Below are 18,333 nucleotides of genomic sequence, written 5' to 3'. Positions count from 1 at the left end.
GTGGAGACAGAGGGCCAGAGGGTGGTGATAATGTCTGGGAAAGACACTCCTTTCTGGTAGAGGTGGTAGCCATGCCAAAGGAGGTCGAGGATGCTGGGGAGGAGCTCAGATACAGAGGAGAAGTACTGACAGTGGCTGTAGGAATGGTGGAGTCCTGGGGTGGAGAGGAGGGTCGAGAAGGTGGAGGTGGGCTAAAATACTGGCCAGGTGCTTGACGAGGGTGATGGTGGGGTGTCTGTGGGTGACGAGCATTCCTGGGAGGATGGTGGACCTCAGCCTCAACCGTGACAGGCCCGGGCTCAGCATCAGGTATCAGGGTGGGCGGAGGAGGCTGTACACCCGAACGCCTACCTGGCTTCCTCCGATGGTGGGCAACATGGGTAGCAGGTGGTGTAGGGATGTGAGGAGTGGGCATGGTGTCCTCTTCCTGGGCGACATTAGCAGCTTCAATGGGTAGGTCTTGGAGAGCAGCATACCTGTTCCCTGTGGCAACGGAGGCGAAGGAACACCCTGGCTCAACAACCCGAGCAGCCGAGCGGGTTGGGATGGTAGGAGAAGGGGTGGCTGTTGTAGGAGTCCGTCGCTGTGGTCGGGGCAACTGGAGGGCCCTCAGCTGCTTGTTAATTTCAGGGAGGGGTTTGCCTTCACTCGCCAGGCAGGTGTACAGCTGCTGGGCATGGAGGTTATGGGGGCAATGAAGTGACCGGGGCCCATGGGAACCCCGACACTGGAAACAGTGGAAGGGCTTGCCACATACCTCGTCCTTGTCGCCTTTTCAGGAGGGGTGGGGGCCACTGCAGCGGGCACAACGGACCGAGGACCTGCAGGTGTTGATGGAGTGCCCTAACATAAGGCACCCTGGGCAGCGCAGGAGGGGGAGGAGAATGGGGCGTGGGTAGAACACCAGCTGATCGATGGCTACCTTGCTGGGTGGGGAACCTCTCACCTTGAGTCTGAGCCACTTCCCTGTGGCGAAGCGTGGCAGGCTGTGGGGTGGAAGCCAGGTGAGTTCCACCACCTCATTGCCCTCCAGGACACGGAAGCCATCCCGGACCTCCTCAAGGGTGGTGTCGTCCGCCAGGGGCCCCACCTTGGCGTAGTGGTAGGTACCGCTGTCCCGGTCTGCTCTGCGACAGGTAACAGGCCACTCACCTAGGGTGAAGGAGGGCGACTGTAGCATGGGGACCTTGGGAGGTGTGGGCCCACACCGCCACTATCAGGGATGAGCCATTCCCTAGGGATCGAGTCTCCCCTCGAGGATGTATTTCCCGAAGGCGGAGTCGTGGAGGACACGAGAGACCTTGGCCGGATTGGCGAAAAGACGCTCCTTCCGTACCTCGGAGCAGGAACGAGGTCTTAACGTACTCGTCCGGGGCTTGGGGATGATCTTGGGCAGTGCAGCAGCGTGACCTTTCCGGGATGTCGTCAGGGGGTGCATCTGGCTGCCCACGCTTGCCCGGAGAGATGGAGTCCCGCATGTCGACGTCCACTTCCATCGCGGGAACTCGTCGTGGCAATTTTTCTTTCGCTTATGTTACCTCGAGAGAGAGAGAGAGAGAGGTTAGCCGTCTCACACCGGGACACAAAGGAAGGCAGAGCAGCTCAAGCAGCGGGCGAACCGGCGAGCTATTGCCTTGTACAGGAGAGCGGGGAAGAGGTGTGGTCAGCGCGGGGTCACGGGAGAGAGTCCGAATGAGGTGGTGGTCTGGTGGATGCTGCTGCCAAGATGGCCTTAACCTATGTAAACATTACCCCCAACCCCTCCAGCTTCATTCTGCCAAACAGCTCATATCTCGCCTCTGCCACTCATTCTGGGACTCTTCACTCAAGAACGCACTCCAAGTCACCTCTATGGGCCTTTACCGTAGCGACTCATCTCCACAGCCTTGGGTCAGGAAACAGTCCCGCACCCTAGATGTAGCACTCACCCGCCTCCGTCTGGGCCACACAAGACTCACAGCACACCTGCATCGCCTTGGTCTATCACCGGACCCCTACTGCCCCTGGTGCAGGACGGTCGAGGAAACCATCGAACACTTCCTCTTACACTGCCCCCGCCCACCGTGTTGTGCTTCGTGATCACCTTGCTGCCTTGGGTGTGTCTACCTTTAACCTGCCCACCCTGCTGGCGGCGGCAGGCGTCCACTCCTCACACCAAGCTACGGTTCTCCGCCTCACCTGCGTCCTCCTGAAGAAGTGTGGACAAGTACCCCGCCTGTGATAACCTCACAGGCCTCCACCAGGGCTCATAGGATCTGTGGGATCGTCGAAGCCCGAAACAACAACAGGTATGGTGTTTTGCTGAAATTCACATTCATGGCACTCATTGTTAGGAAAAAAGTAAAGAATGGTACCTTTCTAATCATTGAAACAACCATGCAAGGTGATGAGTACTTATTATACAACATGTCTGTGATGTTTTTAATGTGGGGACGGCTTTTGTAAGGCCATAGTAATTAAATGAATATTACGGTGCCTGCAGAATCTAAGTCCACAATGATGAGTCATGTATGAAGGTATATACCAGTAAGTTAGGTTAGGATAGTTTAGGGGGCGTTCCCGGGGGGCCACGGCGGTAAAAGTACAGAATAGGACCTCCCCCTTTTCCTCCATCCCACCCCACACCTGCCCAAGCAAGCTAGGGGGACTGTGGGGAATCGGGGGTTTTAGGGGGAGCCAAAAGAGGCGACATATGGCGATCCGAAAAAAAAATCCAATGATAAAAGCAGCCGTTTGTTAAGGTAAAATTTGGAAAATCTAAAAATTCATGGTTAATTTTTGATGAAATTATCCTAACCTAACATAATAATTTGCTACCCGGGGGGCTGTGCCGGTAAGTCTTACCAATAGCACCTCCTTAAGTATTTTTTAAAATACCCCTCCAAGTTTCCTCTCAGCAAGCTTGGGGGCACCTGGGGAATCTGGGGTTTTTGGGGTGGGAATCTAATTCCCCCAAGAACCCCTCTAGACTAGCTAGGGGACTACACCACCCAGACCCCTCTAGGGGCTTTAACCTATCCTAACCTAAATGTGTTTTAGTAGGGATGGTTAAGCACCATCTAACACCTCCTAGAGTAGCCAGGGGAGCACAGCCCCCCTTGAACCCCCAGTCTATTAACCAACCCTAAACAAAACCTAACCTAAGCTAATTTTAACCTATATACAAAATGTTGCAAAACATTGGCAACGCTGCTCACCAATACAGCACGTAGGCTCACCAGAGTCACTCCATCCTAACAGGCTCCCTTTCAAGGAAATCACAAAAATGTCTGGTAGTATTACTCACAATTGGTGAAGCAAAACCAGCTCGTGATGCACACAGAATCGAACTCTTGCTTTTTCCAGTGTAGCGATGATAGAACTAAAAAAAAACCTGAACTCACAATACAAGCAGTGGATGGGCATCCATGGTGAAAGCAACTTACCAACTGATAGGAGCTGACGTGTTTCACCCTCTCTCACGAGAATCAAATGCAATACTATATAAGTATATAACTCTTAACATGGCAGACTCTCATTGAATGTCGTGTAGACGAAGGTCTGTGATTAGTTTTGCCCTGCTACGTCATTTAACTAACTACTGGCATGGTGGGCTCTCATTGAATGCCCGTGACACGTGATTTATAGGCACCACAGGACCCACAATACCCTGCTAATGTGAACAGCCGTAAGAAGAAGAGAAAGAAGACTGGAATCAGGGTTGGCTGATTTAAATCATGTTGATTTAAATCTTGATTTAAATTATGATTTTAATCAGTTGATTTTTTAAAAAACAGCAATGATTTAAATAAGTTTTTGTATTATGCTTTGGAAATTGAAATGGTATGAATGAAATTAAGACACTGGGTTTTATAATAAAATTTTATTACCTCTCTCTCTCTCTCTCTCTCTCTCTCTCTCTCTCTCTCTCTCTCTCTCTCTCTCTCTATATATATATATATATATATATATATATATATATATATATATATATATATATATTTATATGTATATATATGGTATTGTATTAAGAAGTTGCAGAGATAATGAATATGATTTCTATTATTGTAACATATGGAAGTACTGAAGTGACAAAAAGTAAAATTATATATCTTGCAAGTTTGCAAAGAAAAATGGTCTTGTAGTTGAATACGTAAGAACAAAAAAGTAAAGATGACTCTATTTTCCATTAGCAAAAAGAAAGTACTTTGCAGTTGAATGTATAAGAACAAAAAGAGACTATATTTTCCATTAATCCATGAAGTCTATGATTAATCATTATTTACATTTAAGTTCATTGTCTTAAAAATGAAGACCAATTTGGCTGCCTTTTCAGTACCATTATATGCCTAAGAATGTGTTACATGCAATTCTAAAGTCATTTGGCACTGACTGTACAGTGATATAGGTTACATGTAGGCTTATACTGTTCCTTGTATATGTGGCAAGTCTGTATAATGCTGCTTATAATTTCCATTTGCAGTTCATCATTTCATGTTATATAATTGTATTTTATGATTTAATGCAACTTATTCTATCTTCTTCTTGTAATTGATATGCTAAAAATGTCCTTTAAATGTCACACTAGCACTTTTTCCGTCGACTAATGCGATTTCCGTCGATTTTTCACCGTTCCGCATGAACTTATCGCATGAATTTGTCAGACGATAGGGATCATTTCCGTCGGCAAATTTTCCGCTTTTGTTTACATACCAAGACCGAGACCACAAGACTTGCCGCGTCTCCTCAACCTGCTGCTACGTGCATTGGTTCTACCACTCCACTTTAGTAGTTTAGAATGGAGGGAAAACAGCATCCAAGGTGGACACGTCTTTCAGAGGAGTTCCTTGTGGAGAACATAAGGAGCCATAAGTGCCTGTGGGACCACACGGACAACTCGTACCTGAAGAAAACCCTGAAAAGAGCGGCATACAATACTATCACGTGTGCCCTCCGAGACAGCTTCCCAGAACTTACCAACATTACAGCAGGTAATGAGAACGATCAATTTCCTCTTTCCTTGTAGGCTGATTAACCATAGATAGAAAATAAACGGTATTATGGAGATATGCATAGCCATTTTTGTCAAATAGGGTAATTTATCTTTGGAATACCATGCCTTCCTTTAACACTTTGTGATGGACCTCACTGCCTGGTTGGCTCTCTCTCTCTCTCTCTCTCTCTCTCTCTCTCTCTCTCTCTCTCTCTCTCTCTCTCTCTCTCTCTCTCTCACACACACACACACACACACACACAAAGAAAAAAATAAATACAAGATTCAAATATAGAATATAACAACCACCAACAAACTAACCATAAAATATAACTACAAAAAAAATTCCAACTTAACCTCAACCTAACCACCTTCCTCCACCTTGTCAGGGTTGAAAAGATTGCACACCTTGGTGATAAGCTGTATGAATACTGCCATGTACGCCATGGACAATTCACACAGAATTCTAATTACACATCATGTAATTGTAGTGATCCCCTACACTGTGGCATGTTGGCTATTTTTTCTGGGCCAAATATCCTTTTTCATTTTTAGATAGTATTTTTCCCAGAAACTACAGAGTACTTGTTATAAAATTTGAAAGTCAACCTAACCTAATCAATGTAGCCTAACTTAACCTAAACCTAACCATAACCAAGAGCAAGTGGACCCCACAGTGGTATGATTTTATTTGTTTTCATTTTCTTTTTTATTTGGGAATGTGGGTTAGGTCAAGTTTACCAAGATTTTATGTATTTTTAGGTTTCTCTCTTTTTAGTGGTTTTGGTGGTGTATAAGAGGGGATATGATAGAGTTATTTCAAATGTTCTCAGATACAAACTACATAGATGTGAGATCTTTCTTTACCTTAGAGGAGGGAAATAGGACTAGAAATCATGGCAGGAAGATTAGAAAGCAAGGCTGCAGGTTAGATATAAGAAAATATTTCTTTAGCCATAGGGTGGTAGACTTCTGGAATGCATTGCCAGAGACGGTTGTAAATAGCACTAGTTTGACAATGTTGAAAAACAGATTAGATAAGCACTTAAATTTATTAGATTTATAATTATGTATAGCACTGCATGATAGTTTTTATAAGAAATTTACTATAGTTAAACAAGACATGATCCCCATGTATGGGGACCACAAATTGTAGAGGATTTCGCTGCAGGACTTAGCCCTGTTAATGGGCCAAATATTTGAAATTAGTATATAATGTATTGTGTACTTGTAAGTGTATCTTTAAGTACTGATAACTATACCACAAAGGCCAGTGATTCCTTCACAGCTGAGGTAAGCACAGTGCTATGATAGTATGTTTTTCTTCTTTTTGGTGAATTCCAGTGGTAACAGCCATCTTTAATTAATCAAGAAAACTCTCCAATAAAGTTTAAAGGACAAATGATAAGAAATACTGCTCCCATGGCATGTATGAAAACAAACTAGTTAATGCCTTAAGTCAAATAAACATTTGATGTCCCTCTCATATTGGTATTGGATATTGTTATGGTAGTGCCAAAAACTTAAGACAGATCAACAAGTGCACACCATGCATTTTCCTAACAATAGTTACACGTTGATTAAAATGCTAACATGTGGGTCACATCTATCTCCCATTGACATCACGTGCTATGCCTTTGCGTGGTGTCATATTATGCGCCCTTTTTTTTTTTTTTTTTTTTTTTTTTTCTCTCTCTCTCTCTCTCTCTCTCTCTCTCTCTCTCTCTCTCTCCCTCAATTCTGATATAATTTTACTTTATTCTTTTCTGCACAGGCAAGTGCGGCAGTGGACACCTTCTCCATCATCATTCATGAAGATGGGACACAGGAGGCATCCATTGCATCCCCCAGCAGCTCCTCAACTCCTTCACCTTTATATTCTTACACCTCATCGCCATCTCCCTGTACTACTTCATTACCTTCACCGTTGTGTGAAGGTAATACAGCTGAAGTAGAGGCACCTTCACCAGTGGCAGGCAGTGCATTGCTGTTAACAGGAATGACACCTGTTCACTCTTCTGGCACTACCCCATCAAGCAAACGCAAGAGGAGGAGACATGACATAAGCCACATTGAGGAAGAGTGCAGAGAAGCCCTACAAAACCTAAATGAGGCAAATAAAGAAAAAGATGATTTCAATTTCAGTTTTGGCAGGATGGTGACGCACTGGATGCGTGACCTGCCCTCTGCTTAAAGGATGTCAGCAGCCTTTCAGCTATTGGGAGTGATGAAAAATTATAATTCAAGGCAAAATATATAAAGTTGTCTCAAATCAAGCATGTTTTATTTCATCACAGAAGCACAATTTTTCAAAACAGTAAAAATTAAAATATGATGCCTCTCTCAGGAAATACAGTTAATATTTATGTCTGTTATTTTAATGCAAAAAAAAGTTTGTTGTTACTAATAATGATATTTAAAAGGTAGCAGAGAAAGTATGAAGGCATGTAAACTTATACAAGGGTAACACTCCCTTATTCATGATCAATACCAGAAAAGAAAAAGGAAAAAAATAGCAAACTGTAATTTATCTTATTAATGGAAATAACATTCATCCCAACTGTTATAGTTATAACCATAGCAAGTAAACTTCATCCATTTTAAATTAATCCCCATATCACAAATAAACATAATCCACATTATAAAACTTACTACAATATAATATTAATCCAACCTATACAACTTAGTATAAAAACACTTTATTCAGACTATAGAACATGCAGCAAAAAAACTTAATCCTGACCAATATTACATATATAAGAATATATACAATTGAAACATTTATTCATAGCAGAATTAGTGCATGAGCATTCTCTCTGCTTGCCAAGGACACTTCCTTCATTATTGAAGTATTCTTCAAATGTTTCCGCACCACCTTAGCATCATTACTGTGACCTCGGCCAATGGGTGGTAGTCTCTGAAATGCTTCCTGGAGGACGTCTTCCACTTCTTCATGCCTATGCTCTCCATGTGTGTTGTGCTTTTTTCCAGAATTTACCCGTAGATAATTGTGGAGTACTACAGTGGCAAGAACTATATCTTTAACATTCTCAGGAGATGTGTTGATAGATTTTTTGTAAATCTGAAATCTACCAGCCATTATTCCAAGAGCATTTTCAGATGTACGCCTTGCACGTGACAGACGATAGTTGAAAACTAGCTTTTCATTGGGTAGGTCTTTCCCAGGATATGGCTTCATGAGGTACGTTTTGAGAGGAAAGGCATCATCACCAACTATTACAAAAGGACACTGCCTCCTGGTGAATGGAATAGAGGTAGAAGATGGAATATTTATTTTTTTTCCCTCGATAGCATCTCTGAGGCCACATCTCTCCCACACTCCAGCATCACTAGCTCGACCACTAGCACCTACGTCAACATACATGAATTTGTAGTCTGCATCTACAAGTGCCATCATGATGAGACTAAAATGGCCCTTGTAGTCATAATATTCAGACCCAGAACGTGGTGGCTTAGAAATTAGTACCCTTTTGCCATCTAGAGCCCCAATGCACATAGGAAAATTCCACCTTGCATAGTACTGGCTTGCAACATGCTGCCACTCACTTTGGTTTCTTGGTAGATGAAGGTACTGTGGCTGCAGAACTTGGTAGATGGCTCTACATACTGAAGGTATTATTGAAGAGATGAGGTTGTGGCTGATGCGAAACTGGTAGGCGAGTGAAACTTGAGATTCCCCTGAAATTATGAATGGCGTAAGTCATGGTGTATGGTAAATATTTGCTTGCATACAATATTCTAAAGTCAACTGGGGTGATTCAGATCTAGCTTTGATAAACACTTATCTAGTTTCCATTTACTCTTCTGTATTGTTGTATAACATTATCAAGGTCAAACAATATTTGTAATACCAATATAACTGAACCATGAAAGCTTTAAGTAAAAAGTTTTACCTGTCTCAATGGCAAGAACTAATCAAGCTGAAACATTAGAAACCCTGACATATATACTACGAATTTATAATAACAGCACCACAGATTTCTTAAAATTCTTTTTTACTATGTTTGGTTATTTTTCTACAAGTTAGGTGAGATTAGGAAAAATAGTAAGTGGTTCTGAAAGTGAGTGGGTGCACTTGCAAAATATATATCAGTAAATTTACAGTAGTTAACTTTTTTCCTGGCATTTCTTAGGCTAACTTAACATCAGTCAGTTACAAAAATATGCACTCTTATAGAGTGACGGTCCTGCATGGCTCAGTTGCTAGGAGCAGGCCAAAGCTGTCAGTTATGCATTTTCTGCTGCAGTGTTACCATGCTGCTCCCCTACATACTGTCAGCGAGCTATGTCACACACTGATACACTCTCGAACTCTCAACCACACTATTGTGTGTATGTGTGGGATAATTTTTATGTCGGGAGACAAGCATCGTGTGTGTGCGTAACCACAGCAGAAAGTGCTTACCTGGCAACTTGGGCCCATGCCTAGCAGCTGAGTTAGGTGGGACCGTCATTCTTCAGGTGTGCCCAAAAATATACCTCTACTTATCATTGAGACTAACCTGTGGCTAAGTAACGAAGTGTCAGTGTCAAACGCTCTCCTGCAGTGACAGCTTTCCTCATCTTAGTGTCACTTTTGGCGATGAGAGGTGTTACTAACTCAAGAAGTCTGTGGTACTGGTCCTTGTCCAGCCTGGTCCAGTTCTTCAGAGTCTCGTGATCCTCTAAACTCAGCTCTTTCAACAGCCTGTGGTACACACTTTCACTTTCCCGACGAGCTAACCATGAACGCATCCATGCGCGCTTTTTGGCTTGTTTAGCTCGTCTAAGTTTCGTAATACACAGTATTACTTTCAGAGCAGCGTATCTTTGCCGCAGCGTGGCCTCCATGTTTGTTTACATTATCGTCCGTGTTGGCGGGAAGTGACGACGGAAAGTGACGACGAAACACAGTTTATGTGTGACAGGCCGCAGCCAAAATATTGTCGATTTTCTGAAAAACGACGGAAAAAGTCGACGGAAAAAGTGCTAGTGTGACACCGCCTTTAGCAATCAGATATCCCACAACATTTAAAATCTATAAAAAAAACATTGAAATCAAATAAATCTGATTTAAATTTTTTTTTTTTTTTTTAAATAAAAAAAGTGCTAACCCTGACTGGAATACTGCTCACTGGAGTTAGTTTTTGGGAGACACCTACTAAACTTTGAGAGGCTGTGTAGGACACATTAAAGCCGGCCTCCAAATAAAACTACAAAAAATGTGTTGGGCATAAACTATATGATTACTAAATGTCAGTATGGTATTTTACTACTTCATTAGGAGGTGCTATTGGTGAGATTTACAAGTAGGTGCATGTAGTGTTGTGTGAAGAAAGATGGCATGCTGTGACTGCCTCCTTGTGTTGTGAGACACAAAGGGAACATTCACTGAAGCCACAGCTAGCTTTAATGATAAGTTCACAGCCTCCCTTGAACTGGTGTTTTTAGACCTCACTGGGAGTAATTATCGTTTTGGCATGTCTAGTGCCTCCTCCAATAAATTCCAGTCTGCCATTACCCAGCTGCTTTCCATAGCAGCCACATTTACATTCAGGTTAGGTCTCCAGGCCGGAATCTGCCCTCTTACTAGGTATCGTACTTCAGTAATATCTGCATTCTTAGCAAGTGTTACTGTAAAAATGTGACAGTAAAACCCTGGTGAAATAACAGAATTAGATTAACACATGCTTTCTTTTCACCAGAGAGGAAGAAGTGTGGGGAGGAAATCCAGAGTGCCAAATATATAGTCTGAGTAGGGTAGGGGTTTCACTCATTATTGAGGTCAATTTGACCCTACTTGGGTAAAGCCAGGTAGTGAGGGGATCGGTGCATCAGTTTTGGTGTCACTTGGTAGGATCTGCTAGTTTAGGGGGATATTGTGTTGTTTTGTATGTGCTGTGAACCAGTGGAACATTAGATGTAATGCATCAAGAAAGTGTGTGTTAGTGCTTCTGGTCCCAGGGTTGTGTTGTGCTTCATCTGTGCACACCACGCTGAAACTCTGATTTTGCCTGTGACTGCTCGCACAGCTAAGCTACCACCTCTGTAGTGTGTTAAACCATTGCAAATTATTGCCTATAGCAGAACTGAAGTTCAGTGATTAGTGTGTTTGCCATGTGGTTAGTTTGGTCACTATTTGATCCTGGTGTGTGGACAGATGATGAAATTTTGTGTACAGCCAACCACAGTTGTGGCCAAACTTGGGAACAGAAGAAAAGAGAGGCAAGCATGTTAGGCACTCCCCAGTTTTCTGAACCAGTGATGGTGGAAGGATTGCTCTTGTATATAGGCTATGAAAGATTGAGACAGAATGAGTGTAGTAATAATTAGAGAGGCCATGGCACACTTATGGGCAAGGCTTCAGTTAGCTGCCTACAACTACATGGGTGATTCATTGCTTCCACCCGCAGCCCAGCAGTGGGGCTCCAGCGCATGACCCGCTGTGCCTGTACACCACCACTGCCTTCATCTCAGGCACACAGAAAGTGGAATTTTCACAGCCACCTACCAAACCCCAGGACAGATACAAAATCTGTCCATCTGCCACTGCCTCAAGATGTAGAACCAAAATCATTACAACTGTGCAGGAGAAAATCACGCCCTTGGCTCATTGAGGAAATATAAGTGAGCCAGAGAACACTATTTTTTAAATTTTTTTTATCATAATTTATTTTGTGTTATATTGAGGGAAAATATGTGAATCATGTATAGTGTATGTATTTGGTGTCATAAGCACTCTGGCATATAACCTGAGAGTAAGATGTAAGAGTAATGATGATGCATCTTTTTTTATTTTTTATTTTTTTTATGGTATGGCCTATAGCGCCTGTAGGCACACTTGAAGAGTGTATGGGAAGTGCTGTTCAGCTTCTGCCCATTTGTGGCGCAGGCAATTTTATTTATAGTAGTACCCATAGTAGGGCCCATATCACCATCCAAGTGCATCGCCTGTGTAACCACCTAGAACCTGGGTATCATGGTGACATGTAGGTGACTTTAAACCACTCGACAAATCTGTAAGTCACTTCAGGATCATAAGGAGAAACCAGTTTTCTGTCACAGACACCTGTTTTTCATACAAAATGTAGCAGTTCCACTGCGCCACATTAGCTTTTCGCCGAGAAACCGCCCGCTTTAGCGCTACGCCTGGCAGTGCGGCGCTCATTGCTGCCGCCAGCACACTGCGTGGACACTGGACAACCAGTCAGTTATTTCTCGGCGCGCAGAGCGAGTAGACCTGCGTTTCCGCCGCTGCTTCCTTTATTCCTCGCCTTTTTTCGCCTTCTTTTTCCTCCTGTTTCTATGGAGGAAGATTCTAGTGATGTTCCTGTGTCTCCAGGGCGGTCTGTTCCCGTCCTGGAGGGTGTTTTGCCCAGCCATATGGACGCCCCTGCCGGTCCTTCTGCAGTGTTTACGTCTCCTTTGCCACAGCCCACGAGGCGGATTTGCTCTAGGCCTGACTGTTCCAGGGTCTTGGGTAGTGTCCTCCACGATCCTCATTCGGTCGGTATCAAGTGCAGGGAGTTCTGCAGCCTAAGTAAGAGGTGTGATGAGTGTTCTGGCTGGAGCAAGGATAAGATTCTTACCGCGTACAAGTATCAATGCGGGTTGAGGTGCAAGCGGGAGGCTAAAGCTAACTTAAATGGTAAGTCTAAGGGCTCTCATACCCGGTCTGGTATCAGCAGTGACACGAGCCATATGTCTAGGGATTCTAGCTCTCAGGTCTCCTCTGCTATTTCTGTTGGAGGTGTTGCCCTTGAGGCAGGCAGTGTAATTTCTCAGGATGAACTCACTGCTGATGATTCAGCTTCTCAGCAGGGGTCTAAGGGCCGGATTGTTAAACAAACCCCTTCCCATCCTTCGAGAGGTCCCTAAGAGAGATACTCTCGGCTCCATGGAGACCCATGGTAACGTTAAACCGTTCTTGCCTTTCCCCTTCGTGCGGTCCGCTCGCGGTAAGGTTGGTATGCCGGAAGGGGTTCCTGTGCGCTTGGCGACCTTCACGCAGCCACTTTGTTTACCCGGGAAGAGCAAGTCTCCAGGAATTTAATCACCATTCACCATCATATTTTGTATCAGGTAAGCCTATTTTTGTACTTTGTAGTTACTTTTTATTAGTTTTATTAGGTAGCAAACCTATATATGTCATAAAAAGACTGCCTTACCGGCCAGTTTCCCTAAAGAGCATGGCAAAATAGATGCCTGCACATTCCCTTGCCAAGCAGATTTTAACTCAATTATGTGATGAAACGGTAATTATACATAAAAACTACGTCTCCCCGATTTCCCCCCAACCCCCCCTATCCCTTCCAACAAGCTTGGGGGACCGTGGGGAATCGGGGGTTTTGGGGGGGGGAGCAAAATGAGCGAAATATGGGCATCCCGAAAATCTACGGACATTTCTCAGAATATTTCGAATTTTGGTAACCTAATCTACCTTAACCTAACCGGAAACCTAACCTAGCATAGCCTAACCTAACCGGGGGGGGGCTGCGCCCCCCCTCTACCCCCCCTAGGACATTAATGTAACCTAACCTAACCGGGGCCCAGCCTCCCCTGAACACCCCTAGGACATTAATGTAACCTAACCTAACCTAATCTAGCTTAACCCAACCTAATGCTTAGGGGGTTGCACAGCCCCCTAGGCATTAATGTAACCTACCTAACAAAACGAACCAGGAACCTAACCTAGCATACCATAACCTAAGGTAACCAGTTATAGCATTATGCCTTACCGGTGTGTTGCTGGTAGTCCTAAGGCGATGGTGGTGGGTAAAGTGTAGCAGCTTGTTTGAGGAAGACATGAAACCTTTTAGTGGCGTCTTCATACGCCATTTTGAACATGGCTGTTGCTAGGTATCCAATAAAGTGTTTTTTTCTTCTCCCGAAGAGTGGTACTTTTCGTTTTAACTCCCTCCACTGGCGTTCTATACTGTTTGTGTGTGCTCCTGTGTCGGGATCAACGAAATGATAAGAATGATTGACAGTGAGGTGTTTGAAGCCTTCACTGTTCAAAGCACTGTACGCTTTCCAACAATCACTTATTATAATTGATCCCGGTAATATACGGTCTTTTATTATGTTGAGAAGAGTGTCTGCGCTTCTATTCTCAACAGGCACCACAAAACATGAACGAGTGTTCCTGCATATGGCACCAAACACCCACTGTCCTTCTACTACTCTTCCAACATTATATTTCCGTTTCCCAAATTTGGATTCGTCAATTTCAACTATTTGGCCAGGACCACCAATTTGTTCGTTTTGTCGAATTGACCAAGCAACAATCACTTCACGTGCAAAACTTGCCCAGTCACAAATAGTTGTGTTATGTAGTCGGAGTTCTTCTTTTGCGACTTTATAAGAAAAATAGTCCTGCAGAAACAAATTCACAAAGCGCATGTTTGTTTCAAAGTCAACATGGCTCTTGTCTAACCATGTGCCCTTATATATTGACTGGTAAAAATTGCACTTTTTCTTTCCTTTTTTAGGCACTGTATACGTCTTATCACACCGAAATGCCTTCCTCTTGATATCTATGCGACACTCTTTCTTGCACTTTTCGCAAAGTTTCTTTTCAGGCAGTAACCCGTGTCTCATTAACAGTTTGAGTAATTTTTCCGGGTCATTAAAATATGTGCATAAAAATCACCATAGCACAAATAGCAGCCCTCACAACACACAGGAAGTGATTCGCATGTACCTCCGTCGGTGGCCATCGGTAAACTGCCACATGAGACTGTATCGAAACATCTGACATGTCCGTAAAACAAATGAAAGCGCAGCTGTGGCTTGCCCTGATTGGTGCAGAGATGACTGTCAGTCACGCATTGAGCTGCGATTGGTTGGATGAGTTGTATAGATGTAATGAATTTATTCTCGGCCATTACCCAGAAAGCACAGTATTAAACAAAATCCCATCACTTCATTGTTTACATTGGAGCTGTGAACAGCTCGGATGGACTTCGAAAATTCGCAATTCCGCCACACTTTCGAGTGCTATTACGGTCAAACTATAAGCGAGCCCCTCAATTTTTTACGTTTACGGCACGAGTACCAAGTCTTCTACATGATACGTGAGTTTCGTATTTGTATGTGACACGTAGCTTTACTAGACAAATACCGATGAGACGAGTATATTCCTTAAGATTTTTGTTATTTGTTAGCAGTTTTATATCAGAAGTAACCGACAGGAGGAATATAAAGAACAGTCTGCATTCCTTTTGCTTTATATCATAGTGCCATAATACCTGTGTGGGGAATATCTTACCATGCCTATTTAGGCCACTTTAGTACCAAGATCGCCTCTTATTCTGAGTTTGTTGCCACTTGTAAGGTGAACAATGACAAATTTTAACTTAGTAGGGAAAATATCCAGTGAATTGATGGGGAGGACTGGTTCCATAAGAAAATAATTTAAATAATTTTATTTATCTTCTGGCTTGTTAAATGTACACAATTCTGAAAACAAGGGTGAAATACTGTGGAAATGACTTTTTAATGTATATGATTACATGTATTCTCTGGAGCTCATTAAACCTAACTGTACTAAACTTACTTAACCACAAAAACATAACCTCCCCTCCACATGAGCTTGGTAATTTATGTTATTAAAATAATGATTTGTAACTCATTAAACCTAGCAAACCTAACTTATTAACCTCAATTAATATATAACCCAAAACAACTACGCTCTTGATAATTTATGCTACTACATTTATTCATATGTGATTCATTAAACTTAGCAAACAGATAAATGTAGAAGTCTTTATGTTAGTTGTCCAAGTGAAATAGAGGAAAAACTTCCACATGTGGCAGGAAAATTAGGAGGTAAAGAGAGAGAGAAGGCCAGGACAATTAGGAGGTAAAGAGAGAGAGAAGGCCAATGTTAGTTGGAGATTTGTCCCTGAGATAACACATGTGACTTTTAAGGGAACTGGCAGCCCGGTGGGCCCCCCTTTTTTTCCGATATTTTGTTGCCCTTGGCTAGTTATGCCTCCTTCTTTGAAAAAAAATAATAAACTAAAATATTAATGAAAAGATAATGCACAGTGAGGTAGCCTCCCCTCCTCCTGCAGCTTCACTGCATAAGGCTTTCTTCATCCTTTCATCCCTCCTGTCCAACCCTCTAATATAAGTGTTAACCGGTATTTTTAATGTTAATTATTCCATATTTTTTTTTTCAGATTTTCCTCTGAAAATGGAAAAAAATCAATTTATAAGAGCAAACCCCATCTCAATCCCTGAGAGAGACTTATTAATACAGCTCATCAGGGATGAGAAAACTCTTGAAAACAAAAAAACGGATGGGAAGACCATTCTACAGAAAAGGGAGGCCTGGGCTAGAATTACCAGGACTTTCAACTCACACAACCTTGGTTGTGTACGCTCGGAGCATCAGCTTAAGAAAGTTTGGGAGCGTTTGAAAGTGAAGTAAGTATAAGAAGTTTTGACAAGAGACTGTATGAAAATATAATTTGAGGAAAACATACAGTATTAATCCACACAAAATGATTGCAAATTATGTTTGTAATAGCTTATTGATATATTTAATGCAACCATAATTTCATTTTAGGGCAAAACATGAAGATGCTCTCATGAAAAGAGAACTTAAACGAACTGGTGATGGGCCCCCTCCTGCAGCTGTCTCCAACGAGTCAGACCAAGTGCTGGCAATCCTTGGCTCTGATATAGAGGATATAGGAAACCCCTATGACCTAGATGCCATGCCATCTACTGGTAAGATACCAAACTAATAGATTTCCCTTTCAGTTTTGTACTGAATTTAATTCACTGGAAGCATATATAACAAATAATAACATTATATTGCATGTGTAATATCATTATGTACAGTATTGGATTTTGAATCCACAACTTTATTTAAGTACAGTGAAATAGCAAAAAAGTTATTGTTATGTTTACAATTAAGCTATACTGTACAGTACAGTGAAAACAGTAAAATGAAATAGTTTACTGTTCAGCTGCACTTAACAGTACTTGAATACACACTAAAATGTATTTATTTTCAGCCAAGTCACACCGACATGGTCGGCTCATCCGAATTACCAAGTTTCTCTTTGGGATTGGTAAGAAAAATGCTTTTATAGGAATAAGCTAGTAAGCTCATTATGCACCATTATTAAATTAACTTAAGAGATAATATTGTACCCTTTGGAATGATTTAAAGTACTGATATTGATAAGAATAAGAATCAATGGTATTAATATTAAACTTTGGAATGCTATAGTACTATTACTACTACTACTATTACGCATAATAATAATAATAAAAAAATATAATAGTAACAATAATAATAATTATAATAAAAATGTCACAAATTGTTGTTTTAATTCATGTATTTGCATACTTAACTGATACATTTGCAGACCAAGCAAAATGTATATGCGTGTTTATTTTTTCACTCAACTAACTACTTATCCAATGACAGGAGACTCCAGCACCATGGTCTGTGAGGTGGTGGCCTTGGATACACCACAGGAGGCCATGGTCACACCACAGGTGGCAATGGTAGAGGAGACAGTTATGTTAGAGAAGACACCAGGACCCACCACTTCAAAAAGTCAAAAAGAAAATTCAATGACACCGATTTCTATTTAGATGCCACAGAGGCAAGAAATGTAACAAAAGAAAGGGTTGAAACACAAAAAAGAATGATGAGGAAAAAAGAATATTTATTAGATTTGCAAATACAGGATATGGAGATAAGGAAGAAGGAGACTGAGATACGGAAGAAGGAGGCTGAGGTACTCTTACAGATAGCCTTGAAAAAACTTGAAAATGAGAAAAAAAATTGCTAGTACAATAAATAATGTAACACTGCTTTTTTTTTGTTTTGTTTCCTCTCTTGGAGATTTTTTGTTTTATCAGGATGTTATTTAATAATAAAATGCAAAGAATCAATGCTTTATTTTTTTCTTACCATAAAGGAACAACTATGTTACACATTATTAAGGGTGTGGGAAATCCTACACCTGTCTACAGAGAATGCTGTGGTAGGAAAAGGTAACTAATGCTGCTCTACAGCACTGAGGCAACAAGCTTAAAAATGATCTCTGATTATCTGTTGCCTTTTGCGTGTTGCCTGTTCATTTTCTTGGACATGTTCAGCCATTCTGTTAGGAACATTAATTTGGTTGTCATCTTCTAGATCATCAGGTAAAACCAATTTACTTTTTACCCCAATATTATGCATCACAAAACATGCAACAATAATGGCTTTAGTGGTGTCTAAATCAGTCCTCATTTTCATTCCAAGATAACCAAACATTCTTTTCAAGACACCGAATGCTCTTTCAATAACTTTTCTTGTCTGGGAATGACTGATGTTATATGCTCTCTCA

The 18,333-nt window shown here is 42.1% G+C and overlaps 2 protein-coding genes across 3 annotated transcripts; one reads left to right on the top strand and one right to left on the bottom strand.

Moving 5' to 3' along the window:
• The first annotated feature begins 1,255 nt into the window (after nt 1–1,255).
• LOC123498640 lies at nt 1,256–17,893 on the top strand. Of its 2 annotated transcripts, XM_045245955.1 has the most exons (6): nt 1,256–2,288; nt 12,936–13,054; nt 16,159–16,405; nt 16,548–16,711; nt 17,002–17,058; nt 17,421–17,893. In XM_045245955.1, exons 3-6 carry the CDS (start codon nt 16,173–16,175, stop codon nt 17,588–17,590), a joined length of 624 nt encoding a protein of 207 aa, XP_045101890.1. In that variant the 5' UTR covers nt 1,256–2,288; nt 12,936–13,054; nt 16,159–16,172; the 3' UTR covers nt 17,591–17,893. The 2 variants fall into 2 exon arrangements, with proteins under 2 accessions (XP_045101890.1, XP_045101889.1); XM_045245954.1 differs by lacking the exon at nt 12,936–13,054 and having other exon boundaries at nt 1,258–2,288.
• On the bottom strand, nt 7,758–9,804 carry LOC123498420 (protein ALP1-like). Its single transcript, XM_045245526.1, has 2 exons — nt 9,496–9,804; nt 7,758–8,671 (listed from the first exon to the last, which is right to left on the bottom strand). The coding sequence occupies exons 1-2, from the start codon at nt 9,725–9,727 to the stop codon at nt 7,758–7,760; spliced, it is 1,146 nt and encodes a 381-aa protein (XP_045101461.1). The 5' UTR covers nt 9,728–9,804.
• Nucleotides 17,894–18,333: the final 440 nt, after the last annotated feature.

This window comes from Portunus trituberculatus, chromosome 48, assembly GCF_017591435.1.
Source record: "Portunus trituberculatus isolate SZX2019 chromosome 48, ASM1759143v1, whole genome shotgun sequence".
In the NCBI taxonomy this organism is placed as follows: Eukaryota; Metazoa; Arthropoda; class Malacostraca; order Decapoda; family Portunidae; genus Portunus; species Portunus trituberculatus.
This window is presented reverse-complemented; position numbering and strand designations above follow the sequence as displayed.

Excerpts from the sequence above, each read along its gene's own strand:
- LOC123498420 (XM_045245526.1), bottom strand. The coding sequence starts at position 9,727 with ATGCGTTCATGGTTAGCTCGTCGGGAAAGTGAAAGTGTGTACCACAGG. Across the intron at positions 8,672-9,495 it reads ACTTCGTTACTTAGCCACAG|GGGAATCTCAAGTTTCACTC; the intron begins GTTAGTCTCAAT and ends TCATAATTTCAG.
- LOC123498640 (XM_045245955.1), top strand. The coding sequence starts at position 16,173 with ATGGAAAAAAATCAATTTATAAGAGCAAACCCCATCTCAATCCCTGAG. Across the intron at positions 16,406-16,547 it reads TGGGAGCGTTTGAAAGTGAA|GGCAAAACATGAAGATGCTC; the intron begins GTAAGTATAAGA and ends ATTTCATTTTAG. Across the intron at positions 16,712-17,001 it reads AGATGCCATGCCATCTACTG|CCAAGTCACACCGACATGGT; the intron begins GTAAGATACCAA and ends ATTTATTTTCAG.